This window comes from Mustela nivalis (assembly GCF_964662115.1).
Source record: "Mustela nivalis genome assembly, chromosome: 5".
NCBI lineage: Eukaryota > Metazoa > Chordata > Mammalia > Carnivora > Mustelidae > Mustela > Mustela nivalis.
In genome coordinates, this window is record NC_139024.1 from 50,603,598 (window position 1) to 50,622,524 (window position 18,927).

The following is an 18,927-nucleotide window of genomic DNA, read 5'->3' on the forward strand; positions in this document are numbered from 1 at the left end:
AGTGTCCTGAAAGAGGGTACAGGGGTGGTGTAGATTTTGAGACCTAATATACCTAAAAGTATCTTCACTTAACTTTACACTTGATTAATAGTTTAATTATGTACTAAATTCTGAGTTGTAAATAAATTTCCTGAAAAATATTTGGGAAGGTTCCATCATCTTCAATTCTTCCACTGTTTTGCTTTTTAAAAATCTGAAATACCTGTATTTCTGATATTTTCCTTGTGAACTGTACTTTTTTTCCTTCTTCTCTCTGGAAGCATATAAAATCTTTTCTTTATCCCACTGTTCTGAAATTTCACAGCGATAGCCTTAATATAAGTCTACTTTCATCCAAGTCCAGGGTACTTAGTAGGCTTTCAATCTAAAAACAATTTTAGGAAATTCCTTAAGTTGTGTTTTCAATAATTTCCTCTTAATTTCTCTGGTTCTCTCTTTTGGTAATTTGCATATTATTCAATACGTTGGTTCCCCAAATTGGCCATCGAGTTTTCTTTCTTTGCTGTCACATTTTCTGTTTTCTCTACTTTCTGGAAGATTTTCCTGCCTAAGCTTCTAAACCTTCATTTATGTTTTCATTTTCATATTTGAAATTTTAGAATAGTATTTTTTATTCCCCAAATGTTTTATTTTATTTTATTTATTTTAAAGATTTTATTTATTTATTTGATAGACAGAGATCACAAGTGGGCAGAGGCAGGCGGAGAGAGAAGGGGGGGGGAAGCAGGCTCCCTGCTGAGCAGAAAGCCCCATGCAGGGCTTGATACCAGGACCCTGAGATCATGACCTGAACCCACTGAGCTACCCAGGTGCCCCAAATGTTTTATTTTAAAGCACTATTTTATTTTGTCACAGTTGCAAAATATGCTCTTATCTTCTCGAGAATATTTATATGTGTGTAAATATTCATATATATACATATGTGTGTGTGTGTGTGTACACAAAATGCACTGACTCCTCTGATTGAAAATGCAGAGACTGAGTGGGCTGCTGGGTTGACTTAACCTGGTTCTGGCTCAGATTTGCTGTAATTCTCTAGGCTTTATTCTTCTTCATATTTGTCCTTCAGATGGCAGCAAGTTCTAGCTTTACACCTTTACAAGACCGTAGCCAGAGGAAAAGATGGAGAATTGCCTTTAGGGAATCTCCCAGAAAATGAGGAAAAACTTTTCCAGAAGCCCAGAGGAAGCCTCTCCTGGTGCCATTGGTCTGAAATGCTTATTAGGAGGCTATTCCTGGCATGGGTGATGAGATTCGAATTATCCTTAGACCCAGGGGTTATGGGGGTAGATGCGTGACCTGTGTGGAGAAAGTGATAGGCATTTTATTTTATTTTTTTTCCAAAAGGGATAGCTATTTTAATAAAATCAAAGGGTAAGAGTGGAAAAAATCAATGCTGTGTAAATGTGGTAGGCTGAAAAAATGGTCCCCAGAAGACATCCACATCAAATCCTGGGGAACCTATGAATGTCACCATCTTTCTTAGAAAAAGGGTCTCTGCAGAGGTCATTAGGATAAGGATCTTGAAATCAAGACCTAGTCCTGGGTTGTTTACATAGTCTCTAAGTGCCCTCTTCTATATCCTTAGAAGACAGAGCCAGAGGGAGATGAGACACAAGTAAGAAAGGGAGTGGGAGGAAGAAACAGATGCGGCCACCAGAAGCTGTAAGAGACAAGGAACCACTTCTCCCCTAGCATCTCTGGAGGAGTGTGGCCAAGTCAACATCTTTACTGTGAAGGTGGCCACTAGAGCATAAAAGTTTCTGTTGTTTTAAAAGCAATCAAATTTGTGGTACTTTGTTTCAGCAGCCCTCCGAAATTAATACAGCAGGCAACCTACAGATCCACTGCACTCTGTATTTTTCTATGTATTATGCAGTTCTCTGTCCTTCACTCTCTCAACCTGAGCACATTGCCTTCCTCCAAGAAATTGCTCAGATACATCCTGTCTCAGCAATACACGATGGTCACTGTCTTTAAAGTCCTTACTCTAAACTCCCACTCCTTCTATTTTAAAGCCACTTCCTCCATGAAAACTTCCAACTCTCACCAATCTACATTAGGTCTCTTTTATTCTCCCCCATTGTACCTTGGTCATTTCTATGTTTGTACCTGTTATGTCAGTTTACATTATCTGCTCATTTATTCAATGGCCATCTAGATTGTTAGTTCCCATTGGTAGGGACTCATCTTATTCATCTACCAGACTATATACAGTGTCTATGACAGTACCCAGCACATGAGAGGAGTCCCATGTTTCCTTTTAGAGACCTAGCCCTGGAAAAGTACCATGGAAAAAACAAGTAAGTGGGTTAATGGTTAATCTTTGTATGCTCAAAATGTTCTGCTTTAAAACCATTATATCTATAAATAAAAGGCAATTTCATGTTCTCAGAAATGTTTGATTTTTCCAAGTCTCACATCTGATAGCTATGATTTAAGTTTTCCCAACTCTTATAACTATTGATAACTATGGGCAGAGAGGGGGTGGGGTTATTCTAAGCAGATTCTGAACTCAATGGAAAAATTGAACTAAAAAATGATAGCTTCAAAATCCCATTTATAAAGCTTCTAGAAAATTTAAAATGTCTTTCAAAATATTGTTAAAGCAGAGAGGAAAACATTTTTATTTTTATGTAGACACAAGTAAAACCATAGTTTATATTCAATTAGAAACTAGATTCTATTTGCAATTATAAAGTTTTCAAGAGATTTGTTATTTATAGCCAATAAAGAAAACAAGGAACAGGTGATCCTATAATGTCATACACAGCAGTACTATCTTTTCCTTTTATGCTTTCCGTAAACATAAATCTCTGCACAAAATAAAATGCAGTAACTTACCCAAGCAAACTCTAAATAGTCTCATAAAATCATGAGAAATATTGGTAAGGCCTTTGATCTTTAATATCTTTTTAACCCATAAATGGAAGTCAAGTTATTCTTTTGCATTTGGGACAAAAGTATATGGAAATTCTTTTGGTTAAGATGGAAATGAAATGTAGTAGAATGAGGGAAGAATTTGCAGTCATGCACAGGGGTTTGTGACCCTGGTCTTCCAATGGCTGGTTAATTAAGTACTTTCAGTGAGTCCTTTAACCTGCCTGCCCTCAATTTTTTCATCTATAAACTAAAGGTAGCAATAACAACTATGACATAGAGTTGTTGTCAGAACCAGTAATAAACTCTGGGTGAAAGTGCTTTACAAACTATAAAGTATAATATGAAGGTAGACCGCTGTTGATGATCTCAGGAGAGATTTTGGAATGTCAAGTATACCTTGAAAGTAAGCTGAACCGGGTTCAGCTCTGCCTATTCCTCCTTCCTTTGTATATTCCCTGAAAGTCAAACACTGTTCTCAAAATCCAAAGAATGTTTGATTTATACACTGATACAGTGACCAAAATAACTATTAAGATCTGAGTTTATGATACAACTTGTTTCAGTAAATGGTCATTAAATTAAAGTACAACTGCAGGATTATTAGCCCAGATTTTTTTTTTTTTTTTTTTTTTTTTAGTTTAAATACAGCACTGCACAAAGATGAAATGGAGCATGGAGCTTTAACCTTCAATTTCACTTTTATTTCCCCAGGACTATCCTAAAACAAAACACACTGTGAGTAGCCTTAAAAATCCTTGAGGCAAACTGCAAGAAACTGATAAACACTTATGACAAAAACAAAAGCAGCAGAACATAAGGATCTTTGGAAAAGTCAGCATAGGAGCAAAAGCCAATGTCAGTACTAAAATGATGTCCTAACTCACAGCAGAGAAATCGATAACAAATGTTGCTACCTAAACAAAATTAAATTAAAAGTTAATATGTTCTACTGGTTGATATAATTATGGCATGAATGAGCTTTAAAATACAACTAAAAGGTACACACTGGTGAAACAAGATGTTTGATTCCATGAACTGTATTTTCAGATTTACTGCTATGCTTCCTGGAGGCCACATCACTGGTGAGCTGAGGAAAATGGCAGTCTAAGAAGCATGTGTCAACTACAAAATCCTACAAAAATCAATGACAAGATGAGAGATGCAAGCCAACGCAGCTCTACCAGAAGGGACTAGTGCAAAGGGTAGGTGAAACCATGACACTCAAGTAGTTAACATTTGAATGTTCTATAATTAACACAGAAAGAAAAAACGTCCAGGATGCCTACTCAGCAAATCAGTCAGTGGTAAGCTGTGAGTGTGGATGGATAGTTAGTGACATTCCAAGATGATACCAGCTCCCTGGTACACAGAAGTGCTGCAGGAATGCTACTAGATTGCCAGTAAGAGCTGCTGCTAAGGAAGGTTCTATGCACATAAATTTGACCAAAAGTCAGAAGATGGTATTTAAAGGTATAGGCACAAATGAACTGTAATTGTTGTTTACTTTCATTGTCTTGTTTTCAATTCAAAAAATACCTTATTTTGCATTCAATATGAGCTCAGCATTGTACTAACATTAGTGGAGAAGATAAGATTCGGCCCTTCCTCAAGGTGAAAAGTCACAACAAGAAACATTTATGAGCCACTTATATGATACTGAATATTAGGCTAAGTACTTCATTTGCACTTGCTCATGGAAAATCTCCAAGAACCCTAGGGCAAAATCCTATTTATTATCTCCGTCTTTAGATGTGAAACTTGGGGTGAGTTAACTTGTCTTGGGTCACTTCTGGTAAATAAGAGTTGGGGATCCTAACTTAAGCTATTAATCTTTGTGATGAAAATATTCAAAAAGTTAACTATCCAAGCTGGGTAAGCTGAAATAAGGCAGCATGTGGCAAACCGAAAAGTGAATAATGTAGACAATAATCACTACAGAATTTTAGAAGAGGAGCCCACTTCAGGATCAGTTTGATAAGAAAGAATTTAAGAGTAAAATGAGATTTGAGCCATCTTTTGAAAATTGGGTAGAATTTGGATGAGAAGTAAGGATTAATGTGAGCAGTGTGTACCAACCAGTCCAAATGATTTCCCAGATATTGTTACTTTTAAGGACCATAATATCCTTTCAAAATCATATAAAAACTATAACTCTTTTTCCTAGGAAGGAAAAAGAGCACAGGCTTCTACATCAAAATTATGCCTGCATTTTTACATGGTATATTTTAAGACACTGGAGTATTTAACAAAACACACGAGAACCTTCATGGCCTGGCCCTTCTCCATCAGTTCGGATCCTTTACAGCTAAGTTCCACTCCCTCCCAAACCAATCCTGTGGCAGTTCCAGGGCTCTCCACACTTCCTCCTGCCTCCTGGCCTCTTCCCAAGCAGCTTGCATACCACTCAGGACACCTTGACACCTTCTTTGTCAGGTGGCCTTCTTACATCTTACCCATCTTTCCAGACTCACTCTAGGCACCAAAAAGCCTTGAAAATGAAAAATAGTGATCCACTGAAATGGGGAAGTCAGGGGCAAAGTAGGGAACAAAGAAAATATAAAAATTTTATATCTTATTGATAAAAAACAAGGACTGGGATCTGTATAAAGGAATAATCAAGAGAGTAAGAACTCATAGAAACTAAAAATATTTCAGAAGAAATGAAATGTTCAATAGTTGAACTTAGAACTTAAATGAACTTAAAACTTAAATAAAATGGATAAGGAAGATGTGGTCCATATATACTATGGAGTCTTACGCCTCCATCAGAAAGGACGAATACCCAACTTTTGTAGCAATATGGACTGGAGTGGAAGAGATTATGCTGAGTGAAATAAGTCAAGCAGAGAGAGTCAATTATCATATGGTTTCACTTATTTGTGGAGCATAAGAAATAACATGGAGGACATGGGGAGATGGAGAGGAGAAGGGAGTTGAGGGAAATTGGAAGGGGAGGTGAACCATGAGAGACTATGGACTCTGAAAAACAATCTGACAGTTTTGAAGGGGCGGGGGATAGGAGGTTGGGTGAGCCTAGTGGTGGGTATTACGGAAGCACGTATTGCATGGAACACAAGGTGTGGTGCATAAACAATGAATTCTGGTACACCTAAAAGAAATTTTTAAAAAATTATTTAAAAAGGCTTAAATAGAAGAAAAGGTAAGGGAATCTTCCAGAAAAAACAAATAAATAAAAAAAATAAATGTTACCAGAAAAGAGGAAAAAAAAAATTGGGAGATCAGACTAAGAGGTATTCTAGAAAAAGGAAAGAGAGAAGATACAAATATGCAAGATAAACAAAATAAAAAATTCAGAACCAAAGGATGAAATCCCAGACTCCAGAACCTACCAAGCATTCAAGAAAAGGAATTTTAAAATCCCCACATCCAGGTACACCATCCTGTAGCTACAGAACAATGGGAGTAAGAGAGACGCTAAATGCTTCTGGAGGTACAGGAAGGTGGAGACTAAATCACATTCAAGGAATTAAAACCACAATTACACTGGAATCTAGAAGTTAGTAAAAAAAAGTCTTAAGATAAAATGGAAAAATGATTTCCAACCTGGAAATCTATCCTAATCCATCAATAAAGTTTAGAGTTGGAGTATTTTAAGTAAACAAATATTTTAGAAGTTTATAACCCACAAACCCATTCTAAGTTAGCTCATAAAGAATATGCATCACCAAATGAAGTCATAAACCAAGAAAAGGAATATATGAAATCCACGGACTATGAGATAGGACACAAGAAAACACCCGAGGGAATTCCAAGGTGGTGATGAAAGGAAAAGGAGTCCCTGGAGTAACGCCGAGTAACAGACACAGGGAGCATGAGCCCGGACTACAGCAGGAAGACGGAGGGCTTCAGGAGGGGTCTCTTTGAAAAAGGACGGAACTGATAAATGGTTTAATTTGTCTGGCCACCCTGAGAGAATGTTTACAACCATCACAGTGATTATAAGAAGAATCAATTATGGGTACATAGAAAACTAAGCAGATAGGGGAAAAAAAAAGTCATTCTGAAAAATTATCTTTAGAAAAAAATGTTGTACAAGAAGGAAATGAAATCACTGTGTGTTACAGGTTTCCATGATAATAAAATTAGTTACAGTAGTATAAATATATAACATTTATTTAACTAAAACTTACGGTAAAACCTATGTTTGGAGAGTAGGTAGAGGAGGGCAGCTACATAAGACATCAATTTTTATCTCCCATGATACAAAGTGAACAGGTAAAAAGGAAAATAATCGGATGCCTGGCTGGCTCAACTGCAGAGTCCAACACTTGATCTCAGGGTTGAGTCTGAGCCCCACATTGGTATAGAGTCTAGCGAAAATAAAAATTTAAATAAATAAAAAATAAGGAAAGCATGGGCTCTGAGAAATAGCAGTGTAAGTATTTTATTTAAAAACACAGGTGTAAATGGTGGCAGAACGGAGTCAAGGTCTGGTAGTGCTGTTCTCTGAGGGGTGGTACTAAGGAGCTGGTGTGCAGCAGAGTTAGCTCTTTGTTGTTGTAAGTAGGAGTATTATTTGACTTTTAAGAATACATGCACAGGCTTACACTTCTGGGAAGTGAACTTAACTGATCTCTAGTACTCTCATTAAGTACAACTAAAAATCCCCGGCATTATCTATAAATCAAACCTAAGAAGACTGACAGGCAGACCAGCTATGGACCTGAAGACAAAGGAAGGACAAAGTGGTTAGTTCCCTCATTTTCCTTTTGCCTCATATATCCCAGATTTGGAGTTTAAAAAGCCAAAAACCTAGAAGTGCCAATGGGGATGGACAGAACAAAAATAACAATATAAACCAAAGGAAAGAAAAGAGGCAGCCTAGAAAGGTGGAAAGCCTTCAGAGATAACCTCCAAACAAAGAGCCAAACACCACAGAAAAAAACTGTGCCTCCCCCACCCACATAAGCAAAGGCCAAGTGGGAGCCCACCCCCACCAGGCTATAAGGAGACACTGCTAGGCACCATGTTGAGCCCTGAGGATCTAAACTGCGTAAGGCATGGCATATAGCCACAAATACAGATTCTAGTGGAGGAGAAAAACAAGTCAGTAGCTACTATACAGTGATATGTGCACTGTGGTGAATTTATGTGAGGGATATTTAATCACTAAAAGGAAGAGAAAATGGAAGCAGCGTAGGAGGGAAGGCTTCTTTGAGGAGCTAATCCTAGAGCTAGTTTGCAAGGATAGGTAGAACAAGCCTGATGGAAGAAGGGTGTCCTGGGCTAAGGGACTGACAGGTAGTAGGAAGAGAATAGAAAGTACTTGAAACTACAAATAATTCTGTCTGACTGGAGTGAAGAGTGGTTAAGGATGTGTGCAATCCTGCCGGCCAGCCTGCCTCCCTCCCTGCCCCTCTCCATTCTTTATGCTTCTCTCTTACACTCTTTTTCTTTCTTTTTTAATTCTAGTGTAGCTGACAGTGTCACATTAATTTCAGGTGCACAATATAGTAATTTGACAATTCCATACATTCTCAATGTCCACCAAGAGAAGGTGTGCTTTTTTATCAGTCCCTGAGGAGCCCCTGAGGATCTTTGGCATTTTTTTAAGGGTTATTTTTCTTTTTAAAGATAATCTCCGATTTTGTGCTATCTTTGTCATTTTTTTAAAAGATTTTATTTATTTATTTGACAGAGAGAGATCACAAGTAGGCAGAGAGGCAGGCAGAGAGAGAGAGGAGGAAGCAGGCTCCCTGCTGAGCAGAGAATGAGATGCAGGGCTTGATCCCAGGACCCTGGGATCATGACCTGAGCTGAAGGCAGAGGCTTTAACCCACTGAGCCACCCAGGCGCCCCAATCTTTGTCATTTTTTAAGTATCACTCTGACAATGGTGAGGAAGATGGGTTAGAGGAAGATCAGATGAGTCAGGAATCTAAAAAGAAGTTACTACAGAAATCCAGACAGGAAGGGATGAACATATAGACCATAGCAGGGGGGATTATACAAGCAATACCTGCCTATATCCTAGAATCTGGCTCAGTTTTACCAAATTTGAGGGTTTTGAGAAGTGAGAATAAAGAGGGAAAGCAGTGCCACATTCAACTCTAGTACGAGGTGCTAGTGTTCCCACTGCTAATTAGCTTGGTGGCCTTGGGCAAATCCCTCTGATCCTCATTTTTCTTATCTAACAAATGGCAACCATGACTACCTCACAGAGTTGTTGTATAGGTATATAATGATATAATGGATGTGAAAACACTAAAAAATATTAAACATAGTGTTTCATTTCCTACTGCTGCTATATCAAACTACCATAGTCTTAGTGGCTTAATGCAATACAATCTTATTCAGTCACATTTTTAGACATCAGAAGTCTGAAGTGGGTCTTACTGGGCCGAAATGAAGGTATTGCCAGGCCTCCATTCCTCATGGAGCCTCTGGAGAAGAATTGATTTCCATGTCTTTTCCAATCTGCATGTGTTGGCTCTTGGTCCTTTTCTCCATCTTTAATGCCAGGATCTTCCAATTTTTCGACATTGACTCTCCTGCCTCCCTCTTCCCCTTACCCTTGTGAGTATGCGGCCCATGGGGATATCCAGGCTAATCTCCTCATACCAAGTTCAGCAACCTTAATTCTCCACCCCCATCTCATCATGAAACATAAAATATTCACAAATTCCAAGGGTTAGGATGTGGACATCTTTAGCAGAGACAATTATTTGGCCTAACATACATACAAAAGATTCTAAGTTAATATTTACTGGGCAGTCAAGTTTTTTTTTCAGTTTCATAACTAATATGTCCAAGAGTTGTTACATCAAAAACTAATGATGTACTGTGTGGTGAATAATATAACATAATAAAAAAGTTGTTTTATGGTTAAAAAAAATAAGAAATTGAAGAGAAATTTTTCTAACTCACTAGAATAAATACCTCAAAGTATTTTTAGGCATCGAGGCATTAAATACCTCAAAGGCAAACACTCCTGACCCCAAGGCAAGTACAAAGGTGAAAGAGGAAGTATGTCACACCAGGGCCCATAAGTAGAGGAGAAGTCAAGTCAAGACTGCTTCCCAGGACCCCTTAGAGCAAGCTTAGTGCAGACATCTGTAAGCCATCTAGTTTCAAGACATGTATCTTCTCTCCCTGTCCAATGTGTCTTTGTGGATTATACCTTCTAGTCCCACACTAATGACTATCCTAAAAATATGATGTAGATATAACACTAAGATAACAATTCCTAAAGATCTGTTACTGAATAAAAATAGCATATATTATAGCACAAAACAGCACAAAAATAAATAGAATTTATCCAAATCTGAAAAATCACAAATCATACATATGTTTTCCACAAACTTAATGTTTCCCCCGAACTTAATCATTTCAACCAAGCTACAATTAGAGAATAGTTCAAAAACAATTTTCACAGTGTTTCATTTCAACCTCTTATCTCCTGAATATATACAACCCTGACATAAGTGACATTCACAATAATTACCTCAAGATTTTGAAAGATGCCAACTTCTCATTGATTATTAAAGAAAAACAAAGCTATAGCTGAATAAATTTACTACTAAATGTATTGAGAACACATAAAAGATATATATTTTATTTAAAACCTGGCTATAGATGAACTAAAAACACATGAAATCCCTCCATCAGACTATCAAAGTATTCATACCACAACTTTTCCTATCACATTGCACAAACATAACTTTCCTTTAACAAAATCAATAGCAGGGCTCGAGTTTCTAAGCATACAAATTAAACACTTCCAATTGTGAAAATAAGGTTTTTCCAAAGAGCAATTTTTTCTAAACTATGGCATTTTGTATTAATCAATCAAAAATAGTATCAATAAAAAATGCAATAGAAGCTAGCCTATATTTCACATCAGAATATACTTTTTTGAAACTAAAAAAAGAAAGACAAAAAAGCATTTATAAGGAGCAATCAGTCATTTTTTTCTAATAAAGAACTTTTATGAACATATCTGGAAGACGATGATGACAGTAATAATGACAAAAGCTGAAATGATTTAATCTAAGAAGCTTTTCTACTGGCAAGAAAAAAAATATAGAGAATGTCATTAAAACTTATTTATGAGTCATCATCCTAATTGTAAACACAGTGAGCAATTTTAGGATTCTACTTTCTCTACCTGTAACAATTACATTTCCAAAGAAGACCAAAGCCATTCATTCACTCATTCCCCCACTGCTGACCCAACTATCCAACAACAGCTTGCACCCCGACAAATGGTACAGAAAATATACTGCATGTCCCATACATGTCCCCTGGCTTCTTGTGAGTATTCTAATCCTTAAGTGAAAGACTAGACTGGAAAAAAAGCATGCATCATGTGTTAACTGATAAATAATATAAATGCCAGTATCTGGAAAGTTCTAAGTCAATATAAAACCTGTTTAAAGTAGTTTTAAGATAAAGCAAAAATATGCAAAAAAAAATTAAGAAATATTAAATATGACATTTATTAATGGTGAAGAAACAGATTGGATACCTCAGATACTACTATGAAAAATCTGATATTTAATTTCTGACTGACCATATCAGGTAGAAAAAAATTTCAGTTTGCCAGACAGAAAAGTCACCTTTCATGAATGCCAAAAGCTTAATTGTTAAGTTTTCTACATGTTAACAGAGAACAGATGCAGGTGCAATAAGTAAGGCTATTAGCTCAAATTTTGTTAGAGTTTTAAAAATTCAGGAAAAGCCTCCATTGGACAAAATTTAGATAATGGCACTGAGGACAAACACCAGACCATGATGTATCAAAAGAAACAAGATCGAACAACTTTTTGCCTATAGTGAAGTACAGCTGGTAAGTCAGTTAGACCTTTTAGTCTCCTCTGTGATATTTTAAGTAGTCAGTTAGAAGGATTAAAATGTGAATGCATTCGGAGTTTCCCAAAGAAGGGGTTGGAGCCTAAGAAAGATAGGAAGTAATACCAAAAAAAATTAAATTAAATTAAATTAAAAAATCCCTTATGTCTCAAGAGCCAAACAAAAAAGCAACTGTCAGGTTACCTCAATGTCACTTGTTAAAAAAGAATCCCTGAGTCAACCTTACTAAGCCACGTTAAATAAGGAAGGAAACCAAACCAAAACAAAACACAATAAAGCCATATGTTATGGGTTCCTCAGCCAATTTACTCATTTAGAGGGTCCGTGGGGTATTATGCCACTTACACTGGAAATTCTAAAAGAAGAGAGAAATATTCTTTGACCTCCAGGCATCTGCTAGTCAATGCCAGAAAAAGAACAAATTCAGTACAGTACAGGTAATCCATCATAAGGAATTTAACACCCACTGAAGTTATAGATTGGGAAACCATTAAATGCTAGTGGTTTTTGGAAAAATATTGAGACTTTCTGATCAATGGGACGTAAACATAGGCAGGGGAAAACAAAAGAAGATAAGAAATCAAGGATAATAATAAAAAGCAGGAAAATAACAAGGCAAAGCAGAGAAGTACAAGCTGGCAGCACAGGTAGCTGTGTAGAGACCAGCGCGTGCTATAACGATCAGAGTCCAGAAGAGGGGACATGACAATGCGTGAGAGCCCAGATGGCTCCAAAAAGGAAGTTTAACTGGAGGCTCTGAACCAGGAGTCTAGGGCATATCAATCAACATTATCCAAACAGAATGTTCACCAAAACCACTGACATATTATTTCATAAACAGAAGATTTAGTACTTACCCGATTTATATGGTTGCTCCTTAAAATAACCTGTAGTAGGGTTTTCTCAAATTCTTCCAACTTCTTGGAACACTTTTTAAGAATATGATTAGATAAGTTACTATCACTGATCAGTCCAGCTAAAGTATTAACAGCTTCTTCCCAAAAGCTTGAAGAAGGAAATCTGGGGTTACGGTAAAAAGTGATCAGACCATCCAACAACTGAAAAACAGAGTCAGATACTGTGGAAAAGTCATTTTCAAAGTGGCTTAAGTCTGTTTTCAGACTCCCTGATTCTGTCAAGTTCTTCAGTTCGAGTAGATGTTGCAAGAAATGCATGTGGGAAGACAGAGGATTTTCCACAGTGGCACAATGTCTTTTCACAATGGGCAGGGGTAGAAAGGACGTGGGGCTGCAGCTCTCCACAAAATGCTGGGCCATCTCTGAAGGTTCACTTCTCTGCTCATTGGATAACTCACACCCAGAATCTTCCAGCAGACTTAGTGTATTTTCAGAACTTCCAGGATCTTGAGCCTGCAGCTGGGAAGATGGGTCTCCTGAAACAAAGGAAGAGAAGTGTTATCTTCCTGTAGCTAACATTTTTTCATATAAAAACTAGACAGGGGCACCTGGGTGGCTCAGTCGAATAAGCATCCAACTCTTGATTTCAGCTCAGGTCATGATCTCAGGATTATGAGATCAAGCCCTGTGTTGGGAGCCACACTGAGCCTGCAGCCTTCTTAGGATTCTTTCCATCTCCCTCTGCCCCTCCCACCCTGCTCATGCTCATTCTCCCTATCTCTCAAAAAATAATAAAAATAGAAAACCAAAACAACTAGATAGATTTTTCTAACTTAAAATACTAAATGAAGCATGCAAAAACATACTAAACACTTAAAAACGAGTAGTGTAAAAAATCAAAAAGAAATTGCTTAAGCTGACTATCTCTGGTAGAAAGCAGAGGTGACTCCCCCATGTATTTTCAGGTCACTTATCTCTCATTCAGCTCTGTGTCAAGCTTGAAAGATAGAGAGGAAACCACAAGATACCTTATATCTTTGTATATTGATACTCCTCAGGGTCACACTTTGATCTTCTGTTCTGAGGAGTATCAGTATTTGAGGGCTGAGTAGAGGGGGGAAAAATGATTAAGGAGACAGAGAAGAAACAATTAAAGAGGTACAAAAGGAATAAAAATGACTGTATTATGAAAGTCAAGGAAAAAGTTTCAAGGAGACTTACACACAATAGAGAAATCCATAAAATAAAAAGCTGAGAAAAATACATTGACATTACTCATTAGAAAATCACCAGTGATTGTTTCCACAGAAGCTTTGCTCAGTCAGGGTTTGGCCAGGGGGTGGAGAGGGGGGAGACAGAGGCCAGAAAGCAATGGGGGTGAATGGGCAGAAAGTCAAAAAGGCCTGGCTGAGGCTTCTGAGGAGTTGGATCAGGAGAGTATAAAATGAGAGAGTAATTGCAGGCAAATGTGGCATGTCAAATTGGGAGAAATTTGAGCAATTATAGACTAGGAAGAAAAAAATAACACAGAAGCAAAAGTTGGAGAAATGAGAAAAAATGTAAAAAGCTCTGGAGAAGGCAGGGGAAGACTGGGACGAGGACCCCAGTGGATGGGTTGTGCTTAATGATGCAGAATAATTTGCTTCCTTTAAGGCTGAAGGAAAGAGAATGAGAATGTATGGGATGTCAAAAAAAGAAAAAAAGAAAAAAAGAAAAAATATACCCTTAGCATATAAGAAGTTAAAAGAGATCTCACCTTATAGTCATTTTTTAAAGTTAGAGATGGGGGGGTACTGGTTGATCAAGGCACGGGAAGAATGAAGAAAGGAACATCTTACATTTGGAAATCTAATTTATTGCTCTTTTGTTGCTCTATAGAAATAGAAGGCAATGATGAGGCAAAATGAGAAGATCAGACTTTAATTTAGAGTTCATTCAATTAAGAAGTATCTGCCATAACCACTAGAAATGGGCAATTATGTGCTTGCTAATTATCACAACAGTATCTGTACTCCATGTTAAGGGGATAACACAGTAAGTTCAAAAACGTGGTGGTAACCCAAACAGTGAACTATCCGCAAAGCTTTTAACCATATGGCCATTTCTACACTAAACAAGGCACACACAGCCTGCTCATTTTAAGCCAACAATTTCTTTTTCTTATGAGCAAGAATAAATGTTTGAAATGACTTCTCACTCTTCATTCACAAAAGGAAAGGGTGGGGGATTATGTTAATTATTTAGGTAGATTATGTTTTTCTTTCATGGAATTCAAAATGGTTCTTCACTAAGAAAGTGAACACAAGTCTCAATATTTCATGAACCACCTCAACTTCCCATCAAGGTAAGCTGAACTTCATGGGTGATGATTTCAGGAAGACCTAAAATGAATTCTACAAACAACTGAACTGGGAAGCAAAAAGCTGTTTTCTTGTTTCTGCTTTTCACCGCTCACTGATGTACCTTCTGGCAAGTCACAACCACTCCATCTCATCTCCTTCATGTGCTGATTGGTACCTATTTGCAGAGAATAGTTCTATCCATGCATGTGCTCTGGGCATAGGAATACACAAACTAACCATCATTCTTTCTGGATGCTTCATTTCTGCACCCGCAGAAAAGACTGATGAGGGCATATGTTGGAGACGCCAATGTGGGAAACCACACACAGAGAGGAATGTCCTTTCAGTGCCCTAAAGGAGTGCATAAATTCTACCAACGAGAACCACAGTGAGCTTTTATGCAACATGGCTTCAGCATTAAAAGCACTTTGTCAAAATGAATAGAACGATCTTATATTCACATTTCACTTTACAAAGCAGTTTCATCAAATAATTCAATTGTTGTTCCCAACAACCCTTGACCATGCGTTATTATTATTCTTAATTTACCGATAAGGAAGTGCAGGCTCCCCTTGATTAAGAGGTCTAAGAAAAGCTACAGAGAGAAAAGCAAAACCAATTACTCAGTTCCAAGTCCAATCATCTTCTAACCATAGCAAAGAGGCCTGTGTGTTCTTCTGCCAGGTTCTGTACATAACCCTCTGCCTCTTTAAATGAGTCTTACAGAACTCATTCTACTGAGAGTCTACTCATTTGCCTGAAAGACTTTTCTCAAAATAAACCTCGAAGCTTGACTAATAAAGCATCGTACCCAAAGGAGAGAAGAGAAAAGGAAGCCATGCTACTGAAACTTTCTGTAACTCCTGTTTTTCCAGGAGGGATGAAGGTGAAGCAGAAGTCAAATGACACTTCTCTCTTAATTTGTTTATAGGCTAAAGGGATTGAGGACTGTAATTTCTCTCTAAATCATTTGATAGGATCTAACCAACACATTTGTCCTTAGATGTAAAGAGACAGTGAAGTAAATACACACACGTCCTGATCAAGCAGAGTCCAGCACATTTTAAGTGCTCAGAGATAATAGCTATTGTTATTAAATGATAAAAGATACCAAGAATCTAAATTATGCTAAAGTATGACATCACATATAAAAGTGCATAGAATAAGATACCAGTTAGGACTATATAACCTGTCCAAAATATTCTATAGTCCCTCTCATACTCTGGATCTCATAGACTTTCAGTTCCATTTTACTAAGCCCTTGTCTCTTTCATCTTCTTTAAGTTGTTAAATTCCATCTCCATCCCACTTCCATTTAAGAGTGGATCTCAAGCATGCTCAACAAAATAGAGCTGTGCCCACCTACTACACATCCTACCCAAAAAGGCCCACCCCTGAATCAAATGTATTTTCTGCTGCCTCCACCCCCAGATTTTCACATCCACATCAAATCTTTTTTTTTTTAAAGATATAATTTATTTTCTTGACAGAGATCACAAATAGGCAGAGAGGCAGGCAGAGAGAGAGGGAGGAGGAAGCAGTCTCCCTGCTTAGCAGAGAGCCCAATGGGGGCGCTCGATCCCAAGACCCTGGGATCATGACCTGAGCCAAAGGCAGAGACTTTAACCCACTGAGCCACCCAGGTGCCCCACATCCACATCAAATCTTAATGCCTTTTGTCATCTATTTCTACAGTCTTTACATTACTTATGTAAGTAGACCTAGAGAACCAACTGTCTAAAAGGCATCTTTTTCTGTATACCTGGAAAATCCCATGAACTTTCTGTTTATAAAGTGTACAAATCATCTTCATTCACTGCACACATAAACATACAATTCTTGTTTGTACTGCATACCACCAACTTCAGCCCATAGCAAGACTATTCTCAAGACACTGGGTCCAAGGGAGGGATCGCCTTGGCAACTTGCTTTCACCTTCCACATACAGCAAAACGCCATGTTATGCTGATTCCACCTTCCAGAGCTGCATTAGTCAGGACTCTCCAGAGAAATGGAACCACTAGGATTTATAGACAAGAGAGTGGGTGAAAAGAGTTTTACCCTAAGGCAATGGCTCATGTAATTATGGAGGCTAAGAAATCCCAAGATCTGCAGTCAACCAGCTGGAGACCTAGGAGAGCAATGGTGTTACATAGTTCCAGTGCAACTACAAAGGCCTACAAAGGAAAGCTGACAGTGTTAGTTCCAGTCTGAAAGCCAGCAGGCTTGAGCCCCAAGAAGAGCCAATGTTTCAGGTCGAGTTCAAAGGCAGGAAAAGACCAATGCCCCAGCTCAAAGGCAGTCAGGAAAAAGGAATTCACTCTTCACTCTTACTCAGCCTTTTTGTTCTCTTGAGTTCAACTGATTGGATGAAGTCCATCCACACTAGGGTAGGTGGTCTGCTTTACTCAGTCTACTCAAATGTTAATCTTGTCCAAAACACTGTTACAGACATATCTACAGTAACGCTTGACCAAATATCTGGGCATTAGGTGACACAGTCAAGTTGATACATAAAATCAACCATCATTTCACATATGAACCTGTCCTTCCCTAGGCCCCTACCCCTGCTCTAGTTCACACCATCATCATCTCTTACACTGATGACTATAGTACCCTTGCCCAACTGATCTACCTGCCTTTGGTTCTGTCCTCTTCAAGGCCACATTCTGAACTGACCCTGCTGAAATACTAGTTTGATCACAGGATTACAATCCTTAAAACCTTCCAATGGCTTCCTTTACTGGCTAAGAGTCCTCCAAGATCTTCAGCTTGGCCCACAGAGTCTTTCACTGTGTGGCCCTTGCTTATTTCTCCAGCCATGCCTCCATCCTCACTCTTACTTATATATAAGTAATATTAACCCCTTACAGTTTACCAAAAAACACCATGCTGATTCATACAACTATGGATTTCCACAAGTTGTTCCCACAATGTGGTGTGTTCTTATGCTATAACCCAGAGATGGACTGATGCCTCAAACCCTGATTCAAATCCTCTGTGAAACCTTCCCTGCTCTGCCCCAGAGCAGAGGAAACCATGCCCCATCTGGGCTATCATGTACCTTATACATACGTCTATTACTGCTCTCATCAACGTGGTCTGAGTGTATGAGTGACTCTCTCTTGAAAGGGGGAGATTCTTGAGGACAGACACAGAGTTTACTAATCTGGGAATTTCTGTTTTCTGATGTGCACCTCCTACATAGTTGGTGGTGTGAATACTTGTTGAATATACCTATTAACAGACTGAAATCAAATTGCATTTCTTCAAATGCACCGAAATGTCATCATGGGCATATATACTGGTCACTACCAACTATGATTTGTTAGTAGTAATGGTCACTCACATGTACTGATGAATTGAGCTATTTAAAAGTAGTGTTTTCGCCACCTGGTGGTCAAACAGAAATTGCTATTTTCAAGTATACACAGTTCTGAAATGACAGTGTTTCACTTTAAAACAATTATTTGTCTTCTGTCTCTGGAAGGATATGTTTTGTCACATTGCAAAGCATACTTGAGAAATGCTGACAAAGAAAAGCTTACAGTTTTGTTTAACTCCACTCTAGTAGCTGGCATCCTAATTCTAGTTTTGAATACACCAAGAGAGAAAGCAATGTCAAATGCATGAAATCATAAGCTAATGGAATGATTCGTCTTAACAGAATTGTCTTCACTGCATTAGGTTCACAAAACAAAATAGTGCATTTGGTGTCAGCGTGCTCCAGGACCACTTGATGGTGCAATTCCTCCCATGCTCAGTGGTCAGACCCTGAATTTCCTGCTTGTCCCCATCTCTCTCATCTCTGAGTTTGCCAATTTAAACCTTCCTCATTGTTGTTTTTGTTTATTTCTTCCTGTTCCAACTTCCCGGATGTCCCCAGCTTTCCGGTGGCCTCAAAGAACTCTGTTAGGCAGATGATTCTCCAAGTTCCATGTCCCATCCTATCTCCTCTCCCAAGCTCAAATCCCAGCTTTTGGCATTTTAAACCACACAAGTCCAAAAGAAACA

At 38.1% G+C, this 18,927-nt stretch overlaps 1 protein-coding gene across 1 annotated transcript in view; it reads right to left on the minus strand.

Annotated features, from left to right (window-relative positions):
* The window catches only part of MEI4 (meiotic double-stranded break formation protein 4), a 229,459-nt gene that overhangs the window by 151,638 nt on the left and 58,894 nt on the right, over positions 1-18,927 (minus strand). Inside the window, exon 3 of the mRNA XM_082729639.1 lies at positions 12,572-13,107. Within this exon, the coding sequence (XP_082585765.1) occupies positions 12,572-13,107 (536 nt within the window). The remainder of the gene's footprint in view (positions 1-12,571; positions 13,108-18,927) is intronic.